The sequence below is a fragment of the Colletotrichum chrysophilum genome, assembly GCF_026319265.1.
Source record: "Colletotrichum chrysophilum strain AFK26 chromosome Unknown scaffold_76, whole genome shotgun sequence".
Taxonomy (NCBI): domain Eukaryota; kingdom Fungi; phylum Ascomycota; class Sordariomycetes; order Glomerellales; family Glomerellaceae; genus Colletotrichum; species Colletotrichum chrysophilum.
In genome coordinates this window covers 29797-51203 of record NW_026517363.1, presented here as the reverse complement: position 1 = coordinate 51203, position 21407 = coordinate 29797, and the positions used below count along the sequence as shown (strand labels likewise).

At 54.3% G+C, this 21407-nt stretch overlaps 6 protein-coding genes and 1 non-coding gene across 7 annotated transcripts; 3 read left to right on the top strand and 4 right to left on the bottom strand.

Moving 5' to 3' along the window:
• Positions 1-220: 220 nt before the first annotated feature.
• COL26b_008556 (uncharacterized protein) lies at positions 221-2410 on the bottom strand (the record flags this gene model as incomplete). Its single annotated transcript, XM_053181312.1, has 5 exons — positions 221-1572; positions 1619-1730; positions 1783-1973; positions 2035-2272; positions 2363-2410. The coding sequence occupies 5 exons, from the start codon at positions 2408-2410 to the stop codon at positions 221-223; spliced, it is 1941 nt and encodes a 646-aa protein (XP_053034706.1).
• A 3263-nt stretch (positions 2411-5673) lies between these two features.
• Positions 5674-7739, top strand: COL26b_008555 (uncharacterized protein; the record flags this gene model as incomplete). The annotated part of the gene is made up of 4 exons (XM_053181311.1): positions 5674-6321; positions 6374-6523; positions 6575-6733; positions 6780-7739. The coding sequence occupies 4 exons, from the start codon at positions 5674-5676 to the stop codon at positions 7737-7739; spliced, it is 1917 nt and encodes a 638-aa protein (XP_053034705.1).
• A 357-nt stretch (positions 7740-8096) lies between these two features.
• COL26b_008554 (uncharacterized protein) lies at positions 8097-8372 on the bottom strand (the record flags this gene model as incomplete). The annotated part of the gene is made up of 1 exon (XM_053181310.1): positions 8097-8372. One exon carries the CDS (start codon positions 8370-8372, stop codon positions 8097-8099), a length of 276 nt encoding a protein of 91 aa, XP_053034704.1.
• Positions 8373-12146: 3774 nt separating this feature from the next.
• On the top strand, positions 12147-15533 carry COL26b_008553 (uncharacterized protein; the record flags this gene model as incomplete). Its single annotated transcript, XM_053181309.1, has 4 exons — positions 12147-13053; positions 13101-13550; positions 13604-15237; positions 15288-15533. The coding sequence occupies 4 exons, from the start codon at positions 12147-12149 to the stop codon at positions 15531-15533; spliced, it is 3237 nt and encodes a 1078-aa protein (XP_053034703.1).
• A 1491-nt stretch (positions 15534-17024) lies between these two features.
• Positions 17025-17112, top strand: COL26b_008552. The gene has a single exon. It is a non-coding gene; the product is annotated as a tRNA-Arg (tRNA).
• Positions 17113-17509: 397 nt separating this feature from the next.
• Positions 17510-18283, bottom strand: YTH1 (RNA-binding component of cleavage and polyadenylation factor; the record flags this gene model as incomplete). The annotated part of the gene is made up of 1 exon (XM_053181308.1): positions 17510-18283. The coding sequence occupies one exon, from the start codon at positions 18281-18283 to the stop codon at positions 17510-17512; it is 774 nt and encodes a 257-aa protein (XP_053034702.1).
• Positions 18284-18959: 676 nt separating this feature from the next.
• On the bottom strand, positions 18960-20248 carry COL26b_008550 (uncharacterized protein; the record flags this gene model as incomplete). The annotated part of the gene is made up of 5 exons (XM_053181307.1): positions 18960-19458; positions 19510-19711; positions 19766-19783; positions 19845-19914; positions 19982-20248. 5 exons carry the CDS (start codon positions 20246-20248, stop codon positions 18960-18962), a joined length of 1056 nt encoding a protein of 351 aa, XP_053034701.1.
• Between the last annotated feature and the right edge of the window lie 1159 nt (positions 20249-21407).

Here is a 21407-nt window from a genome sequence, read left to right as displayed (position 1 = left end):
ATAATACATTTTTCAAGCTCAGGCTTCGATGATAATGCCCGGTTTCCACCAGTGACTTAATCCGTTGCCGAGCTTTGTTTTTCGCAAGCCGTCTAAGCACCCTTCCTCCGTAGTACAAGCAAACCCAGAACAACGCCTCGCTTGAGATGAGAAACTAGAGAAGGAAATTGCCCCGTCGCATGCAATGATGCTCGCGGCGCCATCTTTGAAACAGTCGGTATTATGTCTGCCAGGGACTTTGCTGAATAGGTCGCGGGAAAACGGGCACAGTATCCAGAGAATCCAGCCCTCCGCCCATGGCCTGCTGGTTGTGCTGCCAGCCCATGCCTGTCTGGTGGTTCACAAAGGCACCCTGGCGGAAAGGGTTCGTGGTCCCTGTTGGTTGTGGAACGAGCGCACCAGAGCTGGTAGCGGGCCTTTGCTGCTGCATTTGCTGCCCGGTGAAGTTCTTGGCGAACGGGTTGGTGCCAGTCATCATCGGCTGCAAAGGTGCAATGGTCGGGAGTTGCGTCGTCGACTGGCTCGGCTGAGAGCCAAACGGAGAGTTATTAGGCGCAGGCGCGGTCGGGAATGGTTGTTGCGCTTGAGGCGAAGATCTCGCAAAAGGGTTGGTAGATTGCCTGTTGAGATTGGGCTGAGGGCTGGCTGGGCTCGAGAACCCGGTATTAGTAGACATGCCCGTTTGCTGGGCCATCAACATAGACGCCCGGAATGGATTCGTCATCTGCTGAGCCGAGTTGGGACTAAGCATGCCGGTCGCACCAGTAGGGAAGCTAGCCACGGAGTCCTGCGGTATGGCACCAAGGGTACCGGGCTGGAAAGGCTGTTGCGGTTGAGGGGTGAAGCCGCCGAATCCAGCCCCAGTAAAGGCGGGTTGCAATGGTTGTGGTGCTTGCTGCTGGGGCTGCTGTTGAGGCTGGCCGAAGGGGTTTGTGCTCTGTTGCTGCTGCTGCGGTTGCTGCTGGTACGGATTGGTCCCAAATCCTGTCGGCTGAGGTGCGAATCCGTTCTGCGGCTGCTGCGCTCCAAACCCATTCTGCTGGAAGCCTGTAGGTTGCGGTTGGAATTGGCCATTGGGGGCAAAGCCAGTCTGCATAGGCATTTGCTGCTGTTGCTGATGTTGCTGCTGGTTCGGCGCCATCGTCGTTTGGTTCTGTTCAATCGATTCGAAGAAATCAATAAGATCCGGCGCAGGTCCCTTGGCAGTCTCAGTCTTTGGCTGTGAAAATCCGTTGGTACTCGGGAACGGGTTGTTCGCTGCTGGCGCGGGTTTGGAATCGAACACAGCACCCGCTGACTTCATGATCGCACCTCCTCCCTTCTTCTTGGCCTGCTGCTCAGCGATGTACTGCCTTCTGTTGACCTCAAAGTCGGGGTCGTGCAGGTACTCCTCGAGTTGTCGACCCAAGTTGACGGGCGCGTGCTTCAGCTTAGGAACTTCGACGCGGGTCTGGTGCTCAAATTGCCGTGCGACGCTCAGGTATTGCACTACGAAATCCGTCTGCTTGGTGAAGTTGCGGTAGATGGCCATGGCTCGCTCGGCGTCGACCTTTGACATTTCGAAGAAGTTGCCTGGCTAGTTAGCAAGTATACAATGTGCGCGAACTCCAAGACCTACCTAGGATGTTAATCATTCCCTGGTTCAGAGCCTGGAAGAGAGCCAAAAGGTCAAGCACCAGTAGTCTGAATACGGTGACTGTGATTTCGTTCTCGATTTCGCCTTCGAGTACCTGCTCAACGTCAATACCCGAACCCAGCCATCTCCAACCACGTAAGACTCACATCGCATTTCAGCAGGGCTGTGATTTGGGTTTGGAGGATTTCCGTCTCCCTCAGCAGGCCTTTTTCGACCGTAAGCTTCTCCAACCTCGATTCTTTGGTCCGGACCCAGTCGCATTTCGTTTCGCGAAACGCCTTTGCTCGGGAGCTCAGGTAGCTGGCGTAATGCCGAATGTTCCGACCCTGTGTCTGGGCTATTATGCGTTGTTAGCACCGCATCCACCGTCTTCATCGACAGCCTCAATATCTACATACCGTCCGTAAAGCTGCTGATAGCAAGCGTGTTGGGGTGCCTCGCGAGGAATGACAGTGTGACATCGGGTGAGCCTTCACGGATCATCAGGTGAACGGTGATTAAGCTCTTGAAGACGACGGTCCATGTCGAGTCTCGCAAACGGAACTGCAGGGCGCGAAAGACCTCCCCAACGCCAGCCTCGCCGGCATGTGTCGCTACGAGAATGTGTTCGATGTATTTGGTCTTGGGTGGCGCGGCCTAGAGGCAATAAAGTCAGCATCGTCACGATCGGGCGAGGCGCGAAGAGCTAGCGACGTGGAATGACCGTCGCCGCCTCCCTTAACCAACCTTGATCTTGGTGGCCCCCTTGACCGATTTCTCGAAGGAGCTTGACATTTTGTCGGTCGGATCGAAGTGGTTGTTCGTCGCTGTCGGGGACTCGTGGCAGCCGGTGAGCTTGGCGACGAAGGGAAAGCTGAGTTGAGGGTTGCGATCGGACGAAAGTCGCGGAAAAGGAAAACCGTCGAAAGGGAACGGCCGTCACGGGCCTCGACGGGGTATCTCGAGCGGGTTAATTGCTCCTTTACAGGAATATGGATTATCGCGAGGTCTGCGCTTCTTAGAGATGCAGACGGGGTCGTGGTCGACGGACGGGAGAAGTATCGGTGACGGGGCGCGACGGAGGCGGGTTGCAGGCCAGGGAAATCCTCAGCTGGGCGAAATTGGGCCCTGGCAAGCTTCAATGCAGGACGAGTGGTTCGGGCTCCGGGGTAGGACCAACGGCCATGACAGGGCGTTGGGATATCGGAAAGGGACCGCGGAGATGGTGATTAAGGATACAGATTTGGCGATGCAGTTGTCGAGATATGGCGGCGCGCCTGATGGAGCGGAGCGTGAGCGAGGAGCTAACGTTGGGTATTCGGGAAATGAGGGCGGGCAGCGTCAGTATCGACGTTGGCCACGTTTGGTCGGGAAGTGGTGGGTTTGGGTGGAGGAGGACGGGCCACGGTCTTGAATTGGGAAAGACGACGGCCGTCGGTTGGTCGGGCTGCTACGTAACCTGGGCTGTGAGCCTGTGAGGGACGGGGGGGGGAGGTGCAAGTGCGTGTTCAAGTCCAGAGGTCAGGTCCAGGTGCGGTGCGCCTAGCGGCCGCGGCCTCTGATTCCTGGGCAGCCCTTCTGCTTTCCCGTCTGCGTCGCTACGCCACCGACACTAGGACGAGTCTTGGTCCCATCGTCACCTTTCCTTTTCCTACCTGTCTTTCCCTTAGGTATCTTCACTCGAGTCGCCTGGAGATGTAGATGTCCTTTTCGACTCTACCCAACAGCTTTGTCGTGGCAGCAGCTGTACCACACGATGGACCGTAGACCTTAGGGGTATCTACCATCCGTAGTACAACAAAGCACGTACCCGGTTATGCCGGTAGCAGTGGTAGGGAACCCTGTCCACGAGTGCCTGTTTTGCGGGCTCGTGATGCTGGCAGTCGGCACCTGTCGCCGTGGCATTCCAACGACGTGGAGGGAAGAGGACTTGCGGTGCATGTAAGGTAGTGAGGTAAAGTACCTTACCTCAGGTTAGGTACGGTAAGGTCAGGTCAGGTACGCCATGGGTGGTCCTGGCGTTGCGCTGCGCTGCACTGCGACCTCAACTGCGACACACACCAAGCATCGCCCGCCGCTAAAGAGATTCTCTACCAGTGCGGCGTCCTCTTTAGCGCCGCCTGAGTGTGTGAGGTGGGCCTCAGGACGACCCCGAGGTCCCGTCAAGGCGGCCCCCCATCTAATGGTAATACCTTACTGACACGGACGAACACTGGCAGCTCCGACCTGCCGGGGTGCAGGTTGTTTTTTGGGGGGGAGAAGTACGGATAGAAAGAGTGTGGGTGGAGATGCCATTGCTGCTGTTGCTTGCTTGCTTCTGCCGTTCACAGCTGGTTTCTTCTTCCGATCGGTGTCTCGCCCATCAAATGCCCAGGAAAACACGACCCGAACCGTATTCAGTACCAATCCGAGGATTTGACAGCACATCAGTCAGCTGCCAATGCGAACGCTCCCTCTCCAATGAACCAACCACGCTCAAAATAATACAGCAGCCAAGGCAGGTACGAATACATCAGCGAGCCCCTCACGCTCGGCAGTGCAACAACTCCAACGCCATCCAACGGCACCATGGCGGTTGAAACGCCATCAAGAAACATGGGGTTCGCTGGCCACCTCTTCACATGTACCGCATCTTACTTCTCCCCAACATCGGTCTTTTTTGTTTGATTCATAAAAGTCTGGGATATTGCTGGCCACCCGCACAGGGCGTCCTCCTCGTCAGTGTGTATGCACCGACGAGGTCAAATTGCTACTGTACACAGAATGCTCGACTCGTATTTCGCTCCCTCGCTGGCTTTCCCAGTCTCGACTTGCCGTCATCCGTGCCTCCCACACCCAAGCCAACCTAGCTCTCCAACAAGAGCAAGCTCCGTCGGCTACGACTGCGAAAGGTAGGAACATCCGATGTGTCGCAAACTGAAGCCAATCGACCATCACCGGCCGATGTACGGCGGGAAAAACGTAAAAACGCGCCCGACCGCAACTGTGCCCATCACCAGTCAGTCAACACAGACGGGACCTGAGGCGCCACTTGGCGCTGACAGGTCTGTCGGTTACTGCTGCGTGCCAAAAGCCCCCAGAACCCTCGTAGAATCTTCCATTTCGATAAAAATCAGAGTTGCCTTTCATCGCGTCCGATGTTGTAACAAGGTCGTGTCGAACGCCTAGATCATGGCCCCCACTGCCCTCGACACCTTTGCCCTGAAGCCGCCCGAAGGGGAGAGCTTGGATGCCTCGGACAGCGGGAGCTGCATCATATTAAACACGCGCGGCTTTCATCACCTGCAGAATCGTTGTCAGTAAAGTTTCTCGATGCGGTGTGTGCGGTGCGGCGCGATACCGGGGGGCGGACCAAACATACACTTTTTTGAAATGGAAGAATCATAAAGAGGAAAAGGAAAGATTTTTCGGAGCTCGACGCGAGTTTTTTTATACAGGGAGCCTGCCCCGCGCTAATCACTTTTTTTGGTGGGGACCCGCCTCCTGCCTGAGGTGCAACACAGCTGAGCTGCCAAGGTGAAGGTGCCCTGCAGCGCGACTGCCCACCCTGGCCCGCATTGGCTGCGAAAATGTCGGATGGGCGGGTTCAGTGGGCTGAGCTGCGATAGCTTCTCATGAATATTCAACGTCAAATTTGACCCGCCGAGGATATTCACCCGCCATGTGGCGCCATTGAGATTTTTCAGCACTGGACTACTAGTCGCAAATACATCTCAATCTTGAAATTATTGTCAGCGACTCTCGTTATACCGCTGGACGCCTTCATAGCCCTTTAAAATGCTTCGACAGTGCTGTCGGATGAGAGGCCTGGCCAGCCTGCATCCTCGCATATCGCAGTCGCAGTCTGTAACTCGAGGGCTAGTATTGATCTCAAAACAGCCATGTTGCGCTTCGATTTCCTTCTCTCAGCAAACTCGCTGTGGATCAACAGCCAGTCCAAAGGCCGACGATGTTCACACGGCTCTCTCAGAGAACTTCAAGACTTGCTGTAAGCGGTAATGCCAATCGATATAGAGGTTCTATGGCTGATGTTGGACTACCCAGTTGCCACCCCTGACATGTCCGAGCCTGAGACTTGGGGTCATGTCGGAGCCAAAATCACCATCAGCGGTTACATCAGTAAACTTCGAAAGGTCAGCAGAAATTTGGCCTTCGCCAGCTTAGAACGCAATGGTCAGCGGATAGGTCAGATCGCCGCCAAAGGGCAGGAGGAGGTTGATAAGTTGAGCAAGATACGCCCTTTTAGTGCAGTCCTTGCTTCGGGCACTGTCACTGAGGCTTCTACCATGTCGCATTTTGAGATGGATTTGGAGTCGATAAAACACCTTGGCTACTTCCCGCCTGAAATCATCATCGGCCCAGGCACGCTTTTCCCACCAGAGAAGCGCCACCTGCAATTGCGCTTCCACAAGGATCTGCGCGAGAGATTGCGCTTCCGTGCTCAACTCAAATCAACTCTGGCACAAGCTATGGTGGATCGGGACTACATGGACGTGGAAACCCCAGTCTTGTTCAAATCGACATCTGAAGGTGCCAGAGAATTCATCGTGCCAACGCGGAAGGTCGGGCATGCGTATGCTCTGCCACAAAGTCCACAGCAATATAAGCAGGTCTTGATGGCATCTGGCATGTCTGGCTACTACCAATTTGCGCGATGTTTCCGCGACGAAGATCATCGTGCTGACCGGCAGCCCGAGTTCACCCAGGTTTGTATAATCCTCTCAAGTTCAAAAGCTGCGCGGCTGACATGCTGTACAGCTTGACATGGAGAAGTCCTTCGCCACGGGAAAGCACATTATGGAAGACGTCGAGTACGTCGTTGGAAGAGCCTGGGAGGCCATGCGAGAGCAATATGTCATGGAGATTGGGAAGAAGGGTTTCTCACCAATCAAAAAGTCATCCCTCCAGGTAGGCAGATCACGTCTCACACGAAAGCTATTCAAAGACTAAGATGGTCAGGATTGGAAGCAGAGCGTCCAAGATAGTGCAAAGGACGACTCTCAAACACCCCTTTACCAAGAATACCCTGTCATTCCGACGCCGTTCATAAGGATGAAGTACACGGACTGTATGGATCTCTACGGATCCGACAAGCCAGACTTGCGCATACCGAACAGGGTCAGTCTCGACGCATGCTTGCTTGTCTTTGACTAACACAATTCAGATATGCCGCGTCGATGAGCACCTCGACCGACACTTCATCAGCATGATCAGCGACCTCGAAGACCCCGCTGTCGAAACATGGAAGTTCAGCCCCCGGGAAGACGCCGACAAATCCGACGTGTCAAAGGCCCTGCTGAAGTTCATGGGCGACCTGCCCGCGAGTCTTTCCAAAAACCCAGACGGCGGGCCGGTGGCCCTAGTGTTCGACAGCAGCAAGCCTCTGAACGGATTCTCCTCTCTTGGGCCGGCAGGCATCGACAGCATTCTGCCCCATGTCCCGGAGGATTCGGGCTTTTCCGACTTGCAAAATGGCGACGTTGTCTTCTTCCAAGCGTGCAAGAAGGGGCCTCGCGGGGGCGGCTCAACCAAGCTCGGCGAGATTAGAATCGCATTCTACCACGAGGCTGTCAGGACCAGACTCATCGACCGCGACAACTCCTTCAAGTTTCTCTGGGTCACCGACTTCCCAATGTTCACCCTCACGGAGGAGGGTGACGTCGGTGGGCAGGGCGGCGCGGCAGGCTTCTCCGCCACCCACCATCCGTTCACGGCGCCGCACTCAGAGGAGGATTTCGAGCTACTCTTCACTGATCCGATCATGGCCAAGGCAGATCACTACGACCTCGTGCTCAACGGTGTCGAGCTCGGCGGCGGCAGCAGACGTATCCACGTCGCCCAGATCCAAAAGTTCATCTTTGAAGAGATCCTGAAGATGGATAAGAAAAAGGTCAAGGAGTTTTCGCATCTGCTGAAAGCCCTCGGCTCTGGGTGTCCGCCGCACGCCGGCTTCGCCATCGGGCTCGACCGCTTCGTGGCTGTCTTGAGCGGCGCGTCGTCTGTTAGGGATGTCATTGCGTTCCCCAAGAACAACAACGGCGTTGACGAGTTCGCGGGCGGCCCCAGCAAGATGACGAAGGAGCAGTTGGAAACTTACAAATTGCGCATTGTAAAAGAACGGTGAAGCATATCTGGAATGGTAGAAATTGCGCCAGTTTCGGAGCATCAGTCGTAGTGACCTCTAAGTGAATTGTGGACGAAGGTTACAGGCTTATCCGGGTTTGGAGAATTCATGAACAAGACCGCATTGCGGGTCAGTGTGTATCACCAATTCTATGGCGTGGTGTATTATAATTATTCAAAGTAGAGTACGATAGAGCGTTTATCGCACAATATGACCAGTTACTTCACTCAACGACACGTCATCCAGGAGCTCAATAAAATAGGGTGAATCATTTCATTTGATGGACAACGCTCCTAATAATACAATTTCAGGAACCTTTGATCCAAATTTGCGGCATCACATTATCCTAGCCATTATTTACGATCTTTTCCACTGCCCCGCATCCTCCGCGCCCTTTCCCACGGAGTTCAAAGCATTCTGCAGCCCGCCGCCGAGGTTGCCCAGCCCGTCGCCGATGGGCCGCCCCGCGCTGCCGCCCGCGCTCGTGATAGTGTCCCCGACGCCCTTGGTCGCGGCACCCGTGACGTTGCCGACGGTGCGCGTGACGCCACCGACGGTGTTGCCCAGCGTCGAGGTGACGAACTTGGCGGCGCCCGTGACGCCGTTGTTCTGGTCGTTGTTTCCGACGGGCATCCTGAGGTGGTGGTGGTCTGTGGAGTTGTAGTGCGGCGTGTGGTGACTCTTCTTATTTGATGATGAACCTGTCCAGGAAGATGAGGACGAGGACGAGTTCGAGTTGGATGTGAGTTTGTTGAGAATGGGGACGTTTGCGAGTTTGCTGTCGTTCTTGCTGTTCGTCATTTAGCTCGATGGCCCGTTGGGGGTCTTTTTATTAACTAGTGTAAGCGGGATGATGGGCGCTGCTATGGGACCAGGGGAGACATGCATGATGACGGAAGTGGCTTGATGGGTGGATTTATATACTCGTCTGTACTGCGGCGTTTTGGTAATATCTGAGCTGATGGCAGAATGCGATGGCAGGCCAGAGAGAGTGAGAGAGCTCTTGCCCGCAGCGGTGACGTCACACGTCGAGATGGGAAGACCCCTGTCGTGCGCGCGCGTCCGGTCTGGAGGAGGTGTGGCTGATCGCACCTATCAAAGCCTCATCTGCAGTGTTTCTGAAAGAGGGGGAAAGGGATCCCTGGGGGGGCGGGAGGTTTCTTGACATCACTGCGCTGGCGTGCATTGCATTATTGTTTGAAACAGAGGCATTGTGGTCTGCTGGTTTTTTTTGGCTTTTGCATACTCTGTTCAATTTTGGGGCTGACGACATTGCGTGTGCTAGTCTGATGGAGAAGGTTGCCGAAGGGCTGTGGGATTTCGGTTTGCCTGGAGCTTCCTGGTGGGATGGGAGGAAGCTCATGTTTGGATGACGATGAGTAGGTGCAGAGGAAGGTGTTTGGGCGATGTTCAGGTCGACGCGTGAGGCTGTGTTGGACACCATCTCTGAAGAAACTGTGATGGCAGGAATCGGTTCTTGACGACAGAATCATGGTGAGGCTGGTAGGTATGGTTTGCAAAAGAGAACCACATCCATATTGTTGACTGCATAACTCCAGCGCGGGCAGCAATGCCCGTGACGACGATACCATGGAGGCCTGTCGAACCTTATCCCTTCCTCGGTTGTTCCGTCATAACGGAGGATGTCTTCTACTGACATCGCAGCATCAGCAACGCCCGAAATCTTAAACGGCTTCCGAGTGCCTTGGAGCGGTGCTGAATGGGGCCCATCCCCTGCCTTCTGGCGGCGCCAGCACCGCGCGATCCCCGCATCGGGCCCGATCGGGCCCCACTTTTCGGATCCGGGACAAGGGTGGCTAGCCCGGTATCACGAAGCTGACTGTCCCTGTCCCACGGTAGGTATTTTAGAATCGTAGAAATGAGCAGAACCTCAGAGTAAAAGAGAATATCCCCTCTGCCAGCGTTGCCCGTTGAGGACCAAGCGGGAACGTCAACGGCAGCTAGTTAGCATTTTGACGCCGCCGCCACGGCCCGCTAGAGCCAACGCCTTCGGGACGATCTTTGGCATGTCGCGGCGCCTCTATTGTTGCGAGAAGTCGGCTTGCACCTCAGAAGACCTATTTATCATGAATATGATGTACAGAACTGCCTCTTTACCTTGTCTCGGCTCTTAAGTCCGCCTCTGTGCTGATCCAATCGCCGTTGCCTCAACCGGAGCGTAGGCGACAGTAAAGACAATAAATCAGACAAAACAATTATCTCTAATTGACTCAGGCTGTACGTCCCAGAAATTTCAAAACGGTAATTTGCTCGGCCCTGTTCAATGAAGCCTGCCAGTCCGGGAGTCACTCCATGTTCTAATGGATAGATATATAAGACTGCACAACGCGCAAACGGGGTCCAAAGTCTTCTAACCTTTCTACCTCAACCCTACACTCATTTTTCAATCGGATCCGATTCCATTCAGTCCTTGCCACGAAAAAATAATAATGCACTTCCAACTCATCGCCATCTCCGCATTCCTAGCCACGGCCCTGGGCCTGCCTTTCCCGTCAGCCGGCGGCCTGATCAACATCTCACCGGCCGCCAACGTCAACCTCTCCAACCCGGTCTCGTGCGTCGGCATCGCAAACTGCAACGGTGGCCTCGGGAAACCGTCATCTGGGTCATCCGGGTCCCCCCTCGCTTAAGGGGGCGATACGCTTGTTCATCGAAGCGAACATTGGTTAGGGAAAGCCAAGAGTGGTTCTGGCGAGAATATGGACCGCAAGACATGAACCTCTTTGAGAATCGACGGTTTTGGAAGAGGCGTTATTGTGTCGTTTCCGCTGCTGACGGTGCTATGGTGTTCTACGCAAGGAGGTGGTTGGTTTTGTCGTGGCTTTGCCACTCGAGGAAACCAAGCGGAAGGTGTCCCTTTCTCAACACGAGGTTTTCATTTGTTGTTACAACATTCGATTCGAATATTTAGTTAAATCTGGTTCGCAATTTCAATAAACCTGTTAGCGAGAGATGAGAGAACATTCAGGCCGCCGTGTTGATACTTCTCATCCTCGCGCCACCGCCGTCATTTACGTGTTGGAGCCATCGAAAGCTATCCTACGATGTTCAGGTTCTCGCATTCTCACCATTAATACCGACAGCGAATTAAGTGCTTTAGTATGATTCTCCATAGAGGCCCTCAGCTGCTATATACGAATTAGAGTGTGTGTAGTGAGTATGACGGGCCCCTGGTTTGATGGGTATCCGGTTTCTGTTTAATCCCAATCATCCAGCATCAAAAAGGGATTCATACTAAAGTCTTTGACCGAACAAAAGGCGAATAAACGGCATCGAGTCAGAGTCACTGAGGGTCAAAAAGCGGATGAACCGATATATATGTAGAGTATGAGGGCGAGAAGGTATCGTTCAGCGCTGCTTTCACCACGGCTACGAGTCTGCAGACTTTCTGAGACAAGTGACCATCCTTGTAGAAGACACAATGAAGATGACTTATTCAATTTGCTTCCCAGTTGATTCGTAGCTTATGGGACATGTAGTCCTGATGCTGGTTATGCGAGTATTTGGGGATCAGATGTCGTTCAACAGAAGTCTGATGAATCGTGATACACTGAGGATCTTCGCGATCTTCAAATGACCTCGACCTGTCTCTCCATTGTGCCGTGTTACAAGAAGGTGGCTTTCCTCCGCTGACTTGGTGACTTTTGCCAAATGCTCACTATACTATCACCTTCTCCCATGGTGTCGTCTATCCCGCCGGCTCTCGTGATATCATCATGCCTACTATGTGGAGAAGTACACAACATACCGAAGCAGCACCGGCGGTGGAAGCTACTGACGAGGAATGGGATTGGGCATCGGCAAGATGATGCTGGCTAAGTGTCCTCGTAGTCGAAAGGTTCTTGCATATTGACGATACCCCTCATCGCAGTTTCAGCGAAGATTCTTTAGAATTGACCAATGGGAACTTCACGGGTCAAAAGATGTAGTCAGGATAAGCAAGACCACTTACATATCGTCGGGGGTTTCTTCGGTGATCGACAAACCCCATGGGACGGATCGGAGCCGCGCCGCAGGCCACTGCACGAACTCCGCAAGACTCCGCACGCAGCTGTACCCCAACACCCAACACGCTGCACCTGCGCATGCCGTCACGGCCCGCATTCTTCTTAGCTCCCTTAGCTCCCTTGCTTCAGCTGCACGGAACAAAGCTCGCGGTAAATCAGAGCTTCCCCAGAAGCTGTAGCTCCAACCCCGGACGCTCCTCTCGCCTCAAACCATCAAACCACCTCCTCTCTAGTCTGTGCGGGGAAAGCTCTAGCTACACCGCAGTCAGGCCGCTCAATGCCACGCCGGTGATGTGATCTTTTCTCCTCGTAGGACAACTGACAGTTTCCCGTTGGTCATCACCACTCTCCTCTGCAGCTGCTACGACTCCACGACAACATGGCATTGAACGACTGGCTCGATTGGGGCGATTGGAAGGGTATAAGAGGGGAGGAGATGACGGCCTTCTGTGCATCGTTGATATGGTGGATCGCGGCGCTCGTCGTTCTTTCGCAGTGCATCCGGATGATCAGCTCGCGACAGACGGGACCGATATTGAACGAGAAAGGCGCGACGATAGTGGAAGAGCAGAAGCGTAGCATGTTCCTCCGCCTACCCATCATCCTCACGGCCGTGGCCGTTCTCGGGCTCTGCGCGGTCGTCAGAGTGGCAGACGTCGGGCACCAGTTTGGACGCCAGCTTTCGTCGTATACCGCAACGACCACGACCAGCAGCAACGATGCCCAGTTCACAGTGGCCATGGACTCAGACGTCGGCGCTGATCTCATCCCCAACATTTTCGACCCAGAGGCGGTGGACCCCCAGAGTGTCTGCCCCGGTTACACGGCATCCAATGTTCAAGAGACTTCTCACGGGTTCACAGCAGACCTCGACCTCGCCGGCAAGGCTTGCAACGTCTACGGCAACGAGATTGAGGCTCTGAAGCTTGTCGTTGAGTACCAGGCGGCAGACCGGCTTCATGTCGAGATACTACCGAGACATATCGGCAAGGACAACTACACGTGGTTCATCCTCCCTGAGGAACTGATTCCGAAACCTGAAAATGACGGGAAGACTCAATCGGCTGGTTCGGACAGCGACCTGGAGTTCAAGTGGGCGAACGCGCCGACTTTTGGCTTTAATGTGACAAGAAAGAGCACTGGAGATGTCCTCTTTACCACCGTGGGGACCAAGCTGGTCTTCGAAGACCAGTTCTTTGAGTTTGCTTCACCTCTTCCGAAGAACCACAATCTTTATGGGCTCGGTGAGGTCATCCACGGCTTTCGATTGAACAGGAACTTGACTAGTAAGATGACTGCCCGGATCTTGAACTTGTTTAGCTCACCATAATAGGAACTATCTATGCCGCTGATATTGGCGATCCCATCGATGGAAACATTTACGGGTCACACCCCATATACCTAGACACCCGATACTACAAAGCCGACTCTGATTCTGATGAGCTCATCTACGTTGCCGAGCCCACAGACAAGACTGCTAGTTACAAGTCGTTTACCCATGGCGTCTTTATGAGAAACGCACATGGCCAAGAAATCCTGCTTCGAGAGTCCAACATTACCTGGAGAGCGCTTGGTGGAATGATTGACCTCTACTTCTACGCTGGTCCTACGGCAGACTCCGTTATTACCTCTTACCAAAAGAGCGCCGTTGGACTCCCTGCCATGCAGCAATACTGGACACTGGGCTTTCATCAATGCAGATGGGGCTACACCAGTTGGGACAATCTGCAGGAGGTCATCGACGACTTTCAAAAGTTTGAGATCCCACTTGAGACGATCTGGGGTGAGCATTGCGTCGCGAAGGTGTAACAGAGCCGTGTGCTAACCTACCATCAGCCGATATCGATTACATGAATCAGTACCGTGATTTCGAAAACGACAAGAACAATTGGACCTACGAAGACGGCGAGAAGTTTCTCGACAAACTCCACAAGAACGGACAGCACTTCGTGCCGATTGTCGACTCAGCAATTTACTCGCCAAACCCCGAGAAGGAAGATGACGCCTACCCAACCTATGACCGCGGCCTTTCCTCAGACGCCTTTGTCCTCAACCCAGACGGCTCACTCTATGTCGGAGCTGTGTGGCCTGGCTACACGGTCTTCCCTGACTGGGTTGGTGCCGTGCTCGGTAAGAGCAAGACGTTTCCTTGGTGGAAGACGGAGCTCGAGACCTGGTTCAAGAAGGTTGCCTTCGATGGCATCTGGATTGACATGTCCGAAGTAGCTTCGTTCTGCGTGGGCAGCTGCGGAAGCAAGAACCTCACCCAGAACCCTGCCCATGTCCCGTTCCAGCTTCCAGGAGAACCCGGCAACGAAGACTACTCCTACCCCGAAGGCTTCGAGAAGACCAACGCCACTGAAGCTGCGTCCATCTCTGCACTCTCAGCTTCAGCCGAGGCTGCCAAATCCACCGCCATCAACGACGCGGACCCAACCTCCACGACGACCTCTTACCTTCGGACCACTCCCACTCCCGGTGTCCGCAACGTCAACCACCCGCCGTACGTGATCGACCACATCCACGGCGACCTCGCCGTGCACGCCGTCTCCCCCAATGCAACGCACCACGGCGGCTCCGAAGAGTACGACTTCCACAACCTCTTCGGCCACCAGATCCTCAACGCCACCTACCACGCCCTACTCTCCGTCTTCCCGGGCAAGCGCCCCTTCATCATCGGCCGCTCGACCTTTGCCGGGTCGGGCAAGTGGGCCGGGCACTGGGGCGGCGACAATTACTCGCTCTGGGCGTACATGTTCTTCTCGATCCCGCAGGCGCTGAGCTTCAGCATCTTCGGCTTTCCCATGTTCGGCGTCGACACGTGCGGCTTCGCGGGCAACGCCGACATGGAGCTGTGCGCGCGCTGGATGCAGCTGAGCGCGTTCTTCCCGTTTTACAGGAATCATAATGCCATCGCGGGCATCCCGCAGGAGCCGTATCGCTGGAGCGCCGTGGCGGACGCGTCCAAGAAGGCCATGGCCATCCGCTATGCGCTGCTGCCGTACATGTACACTGCCTTTTACAGGGCACATACCCTCGGTGATACGGTGATGAAGGCGCTTGTGTGGGAGTTTGCGGATGAGCCGTGGCTGGCGGATGCGGATAGGCAGTTCCTGCTTGGGCCGGCTGTGCTTGTTACGCCCTGTCTTGTGCAGGGGGCGACCGCGGTTGATGGCGTCTTCCCCGGTGTTGGCAAGGGCACCGTGTGGTATGACTGGTACAACCAATCCGCCATCACTGGAGTTACTTCTGGGCAAAACGTCACCATCGACGCGCCCCTTGGGCATATTCCTGTGTACCTCCGCGGCGGATACGTCATTCCCACTCAAGAGCCTGGCAAGACGACGACAGAGAGCAGGGCCAACCCGTGGGGGCTCTTGGTTGCGCTTGACAGCGAGGGAGGCGGTCAGGGTAATCTTTACGTGGACGATGGCGAAAGCTTGGAGCAGGAGGCTACTCTGACTGTAGAGGTATATTCTTGAGCTCATTTTGGTGAAATTGGAAGCTAACAGACGTATAGCTCACCGCCTTGGACGGTGTTCTCAAGGCCAGTCCCTCCGGAGAGTACAAGGACGCCAACTCTCTCGGCAACGTCACAATCATGGGAGTCAAGCGGGACGTTTCGGCCGTGACTCTGAATGATCAGGTTCTTGCAAGTGAGAACTGGTCGTTGGACACGGCTTCTCGTGCTCTCAAGATTCATGGATTGCAGTCTTTGACTTCGAAGGGGGCATGGAATTCCGAATGGACATTGACCTGGGCTTGATAGAACGTTGGAGCATTATGGGCTATAGCCGCAGCCCCGTGGATAGCACAATGGCAGCATCATAGATTCAGACAATTTCCCAGATCTCTTTGAGGTTCAATTTTGTGCACATTTTCTGGCTTTCAGGGAACGAAGCCACCCCAGAAGTCTAATCTACACCTCACCGAGCCAGGTACTTTGCAGAATCCTCGGCTGGCTCGACCTCACACTCGACGAATCAATCGGTTTAATCCCGCCTCCAATAGATTGAGAGACATCTTTGGAAGCAAGCAGGGTGTCTATCTAAGCGATGTGGCCGGAAAAGAGCCACCCCGTCAATGGAGTTCGAGCTGCGATGTAGACGGAGAACGGCGAGAGATAGACATGAAGAGTGGCCGCTGGGTGATTACGAGCTGAAGTTTGACGCAAACATGCCGTTTCTGGGTGACGACTATGCTTCATGGTCAACAACCATGAAATTGACCAAATGAGGCAGTTCGCTTTACTTTCGAGGTCAATCGCCTAGCTTCTGTCTCAGCTCCGACTTTGTCAATTGATTTGTTCCCCTCCTAACACACACGACGCAGCCATCCCGTCGGCTGAGCTGAGAGCGTTAGGGCGCCGTGTCCACGCGTCGAGCGAAGTTTAATCTGCAATACTTCTGTTATCACCCTCATGGGGCCAGCCCTACGGCCTCTCGTGTTCATTTCTCGCGCGGCTCTTCGCTCCTGTTACGTACTGCGTCAGGTACCAGCCCGTAAGCACTGTCCGGACCAGAGCTCAACCGGTGCTTCATGTCGGCTAGATTGTGGCTGAGCCTAACATACATGTAACCGGCTTTACTGTTTTCCTCTTATGATTAGCGTAGCGTGAGGCTGTCAAATCCGAGAACTGGTTCAAACCTCTCCGAGTAGTCGTAGCAGACAACACCAGATTGGGCTCTGAGAGTTGACATCGATTGCGGCGTAGAAACGGCATCTATGTACCTCGTAGCAACACTAATATCTTTGAACATGGAGCCAAGAAGCCTTCTTGGTTTTCCCTAACTAACGTTTTCCACATCTCGGCCCCATTCGAGAACATGATGTCGTACTTTACCCAGAGGGGAGGTCTCTCAGCCGCCAAGTTGTCTCTGCTGGAGGCTGCAGAAGTCTATGCTATGTTCAAGATGAAATTATGAAGACGTGAAGTTTTGGAGATAATCTTGTCGTTTCGAGTAACGCAAGACGCTCCTCATCATTATTGATCAGGCGGCGGTCTGACTGAGAGCCAGACAATGCCCAAGACCGATCAGCTGGCTGAACTCGAACGTCACTTAATCGGAAAGCATCAGCAGCGTAAGCGTAAAAGCGAGTTTTTTCGGTGAACCTGCCATGCATTGATCCAGGGTATTAATAGCATGCGCCCATTTACAAATCTGGGGTTCGTCGCATGTTCTGCTGCGGCGACGCAGCAGCCCCACCAAAGGTCCACACAACTTAGGCAGATCTTTCAGCTGAATAGTCATCAGCTGGGTATGTGGCGCAATGGCTAGCGTGCGGTCTTCCGGTACTCATTGCCAAGTTGGCCGTGGTTGCAGGTTCGAGTCCTGTCATACTCGTTTCCTTTTGATTTTTGCGTCCATTTAGGGGCGGAATGACCGGGAACATTTATTTATGGAAGATTTATTTGACGCGTTTGCAGAGGTTGGGATAAGTCAGGGTAGGGTGTTGGGAGACTTTTAAATACCTGTTGCAACAAGGTATTTCGTGCACAGTTGCGCCGCCCATTGCGCTCTTCTGAATCCGCGGTTTAGTCTGTTTAAAACTATTGCAATTGCAACCCTTCGTTTCCAGGCCCATCAATTTTGTAAAAGAACTCCATGATTCATAAACTTTTGGTATCATTGAGCCAAGCGCAGTCGCAAACCGGACCACGCAGGAAAGCCGTAAAAATGCTCTATAGTACACACCCTCTCCCACATCCTTCTCCTATCATCAAACCAAGCGCCGCTCCTCTCAGTGACCACCACGTCCTCGGAACCTCCTGTTCCCGCGATCGCGCCACTTGCCTCCTCCGCGGCCGTGCCTCCGGTCCCCGTGGCCGCGGTCCTCGTGCATGTCCCGCATGCGCTGCTCCCTCTGCACCGGCACCGCCTCGCCGTCCTCGCGCTCGCCGTCCTTCTTCTCGTCCTCGCCCTCGACCTTGACGCTCGGCTTCTCCAGGTCCGTCCTCCAGCGCGGGTGCGCGCCGAACTTGCACCCGGGGCCCTCGGGGCAGAAGCCGACGAGGTAGTAGACGCACAGCTTCCGGCGGACGTGTTTCTTGCTGCAGCGCGGGCCCAGCGGGCAGAAGCCCTTGTCGTAGTGCGGGCACGGCGGCAGCTTCGACTGTGGGTCGATGTGCAGGTACAGGCACTCCTCGCCGTTGGAGCAGTAGCCGTTGCGCATGAAGAAGTTGCACTCGGGCATCTTGCGCAGGTTGTACTCGTGGAGGAACTCGCAGCTCTCGCCCTTCTTGCAGAGGCCGCGCAGCCAGTGCTTGCAGACCAGCGAGGGCCCGCCGCCGCCGCCGCCGGAGTTATTGTTGGAGGAGGATGGCGAGGAGGCGTGGCGGTCTGGGCAGGAGGCGCCGAGGGGGCAGTGGCCCGCGAGGAAGGGCTTGCATTGCGGGCGGTCGGAGGAGAGCTCGTGGCGGTAGGTCTGGCGGAGGAAGGGGGTGAAGGAAAAGGTTATCGCTTGCGGGGCGTGGGTGAGGATCTGGGTTGCCTCCGGGCGGGCTACAGCTGCCATTGCTGAAGAGGCGGAGGGAGCTTCGCGGAGCTGTTGGGTGACGCAGGTGAGGTTGTCGCTGGTTCTTGATATGGGAGCTGCGATCGGTTTGGTTTGTTGATGTCGCGTGGTGGTTTGCTGAGGGTGGAAGTTCGAGTTCAAGGGAGTAAAATTGCGTGAAATCCACAGTGATACAAGTGGGTAATTGTAGTTGGGTGATCTGGTACGCCTTGCCTGTGGTTTGAGTTGCTTGGTTGACGATGTAGGAAAATGCAGCTTGCGATGCGCGCTTGCGCATTGACTCCGAGAAGCTTACCCCATAAAATTAGTCAGCAATCACTTCACTATCACTCCGGAGCTCTTGTGGGGCCTGCTTGGGAGTCTCACTATAGAGGTTCAGACACCACTTGCCACGCTCTCACCAAGATAGTCAAGTAGACATGTTCAGAATTAGGACGCTTCGCCCTGCACATTCAACATGCAAGATGTAATACTTCCAACGTGGAATGACATTTTCATTTGGCCTAGTATGAATAGTATGAATCCTCAAACTGGTCGCCCTCGTAGTTGAGCGATTCACCACGGCCCCACCGCCATACTGTTCGGGAATCACTTCGACCTCAAGTTTTGTATATTGACCTCATCCGTCGGCTTGTCGCAGCCGTTTTTAGAACATGATGTGTTTAGAACTGGGCAATCAAGCGTCATCCTCTCCTGATGAGCCGGCTCCGTCGTCCCGCACGGGGGCATCCTTAGGCTTCTGAGCATACCAGAAGAACATGTTGTAGTAACGATGCTTGCTGAGGTCCTCCATGTCCTTCTTGACGGTTGCGCACCACACTTGAGACTCTACCTTTGAGATTCCCATGGCTTCGAATGGCTTACCAGTGAACGCCGGTGCTGCCATTTCGATGGCCTGCCTCGAGTACTTGCCAATCACTCGCTGGGTCGGATCCTTTGGCCAAATGCCGATTGGGATCTTTTTGATTTCACAATGAATGTCTTTGAAACCAGCAGCCTCAAGGTGAGGCCTCAAGTCCCGCGCTTTGTGCAAATCAAGACCAAGATTCTGGAAAGCCTCAACGACAAGCTCGTAGAACTCCTTGAGCTTATCGTCATCGGCCATAGTTCCGTCGTCGCAATGGATCTGGCCGTGCAACTCCTGGAACTCTATCCAAGCTCCAGGTTTCATATGACTTCAACATTGGTCAGCAACGTTGGTAGTTTTTCTGCTTTTACAGTCTTACTTGTAAGCATCTGCGAGGACCATATCAAGCTTCCGAAGAAGGGGAGCCATCGCTCGAAAATGAACAAAGTCGTAGTCGTCCCCGTTAAGCCATTCATCCTCGGCATCGTCGACTAAGAATTTGACATTTGGAGGGGCCCAGGAAGGTTGAATGGGAGATAGATCAATGCCCAGAACAGATGCACCTGGATAGAGGTCGCCGACTGGCACGGATGGATTAGTGTATGGACCTCGTCGATCGAGTCGCCAGGAAATACCTTCAATTGCCCACTTGCCTAGTTCGTTATTGTCAGAGGCCGAGGAGCAGCTGATTTCTATTCAAACGGATAGACTCACCGGTTCCGGTACCAATGTCTATAATCTTTTGAGGGTCATCTCCAATAGGAGCGAGAAACAGATCGCCATCCTGAATTGGGGAACATCAGCTCTAGATGTGCAAACGCAGCCAAGTATATGCTTATGACGTTACTCACAAGAAGCTCGAGAAACATTGTATGTTTCATGTCCTCGCGATCCTGCTCCGTCTCATCATTGGGCATCGGGTAGCGACCGTGTCGAAATCTGTGAAAACGACGCCCATTCTCGTACTCGTGATCGAGGACACTTGAGGTGAGTGAGGCCGAATCAGCGGAAGACCGGTCCCACTCAACAGGATCAAATTCACTCGGGTCGACGGGCTCATCTGCGGCTTCGATAGCGCCGGCGGGATGCTGAGGAGCCTGGACGTCAGCAGTAGACATGTCTGCGAGCGCTTTCAAGGTCCACGGTTTGTTCTCGAAGGTTTGTGTCCGGGCCCAAGCGAGGGTATCCCTGTTCGACGGGGGATTAGTTAGTTTGCAACTGCAGCCAATGAGGGGAAACTAGCCTGTTGCGAGATTCTTCGACGGGTGCGACACGGCACGGAGTGGAACTATTGTGGGATCACTCGGGGTAGATCTTGGACTTGGTTGAAAGAGCAGTCAAAGTTTGAATTTTGTCTCGCCAGAGGTGAGGAGAGATGTTGAGAGGGGAAGGGGGGAAAACATCGTGGGGAATCAAGCCAGTTCGATGGTCTTGCTGTCCTGTCCTGTCATGTTTGCGACCAAACCGACGGGCCCATATAACGACAAGGAGTCTCGGAACAAGAACCAACATCAGGCAATGCTCCAACATGCTGGTCGACACAATTGGTTGCTGGCCAACGACAGGATCAAGCGAGATCAGAGATTGGTTGGTGAATCAAGTGTAGACAGGGATTATACTCCGCTTTGGCAGGTCAAGCGATGTTGGAGGAGCGTCTTGTCGAGTATGGTAGATTGCAGCCTGCTGGTAACGTTTGGCGAGAATAAGCACCGAGCAGTAGAGGAGGAGGCTGGGAGGCTGTATCACGACAAAGGGAGGCTTGGTTCCTGTAGATCAGGGCTGCTTTTTGCTTCTCCGCGCGGAGAGCGCCAATGGTTGATGCCATGTCTTGAAAAAGGTCATTTTTGTATCTCTGAAGCTGGGGCACACCCATCATGATCCAACATGCGCCCAGGATGAGCGTGTGATGTTGTGTTTGCCGCTGCATATGTGCACACGGGTCCAATGCTGGGAGGGAGAAAACTTGACAGGGCCGATCCTCGCCAAGGCAGCATCCCACGACGGGTCGGAGGGGTTGGCCGCGGGAAGTCCCTGAATGACCCCTCCCGTTCTTCGGCCGGGCCGTAGGTAGGTACGTGGGTGACGGGGAGGGGCCATGGACGGCGAGGAACCACGGGCAGGGAAAGTGGGATGGATGTCTGTGAGGACGGACCGTAACGTGCACAGCCCGAACACAGGTGCCTAGGTACAATAGGTAATTCACTGCGGTCTCGCTACTATGGAAAGAGATTTGGCGCGTTGCCTGCCTTGGGGAAGGCATCTTCAATCATTACCTAC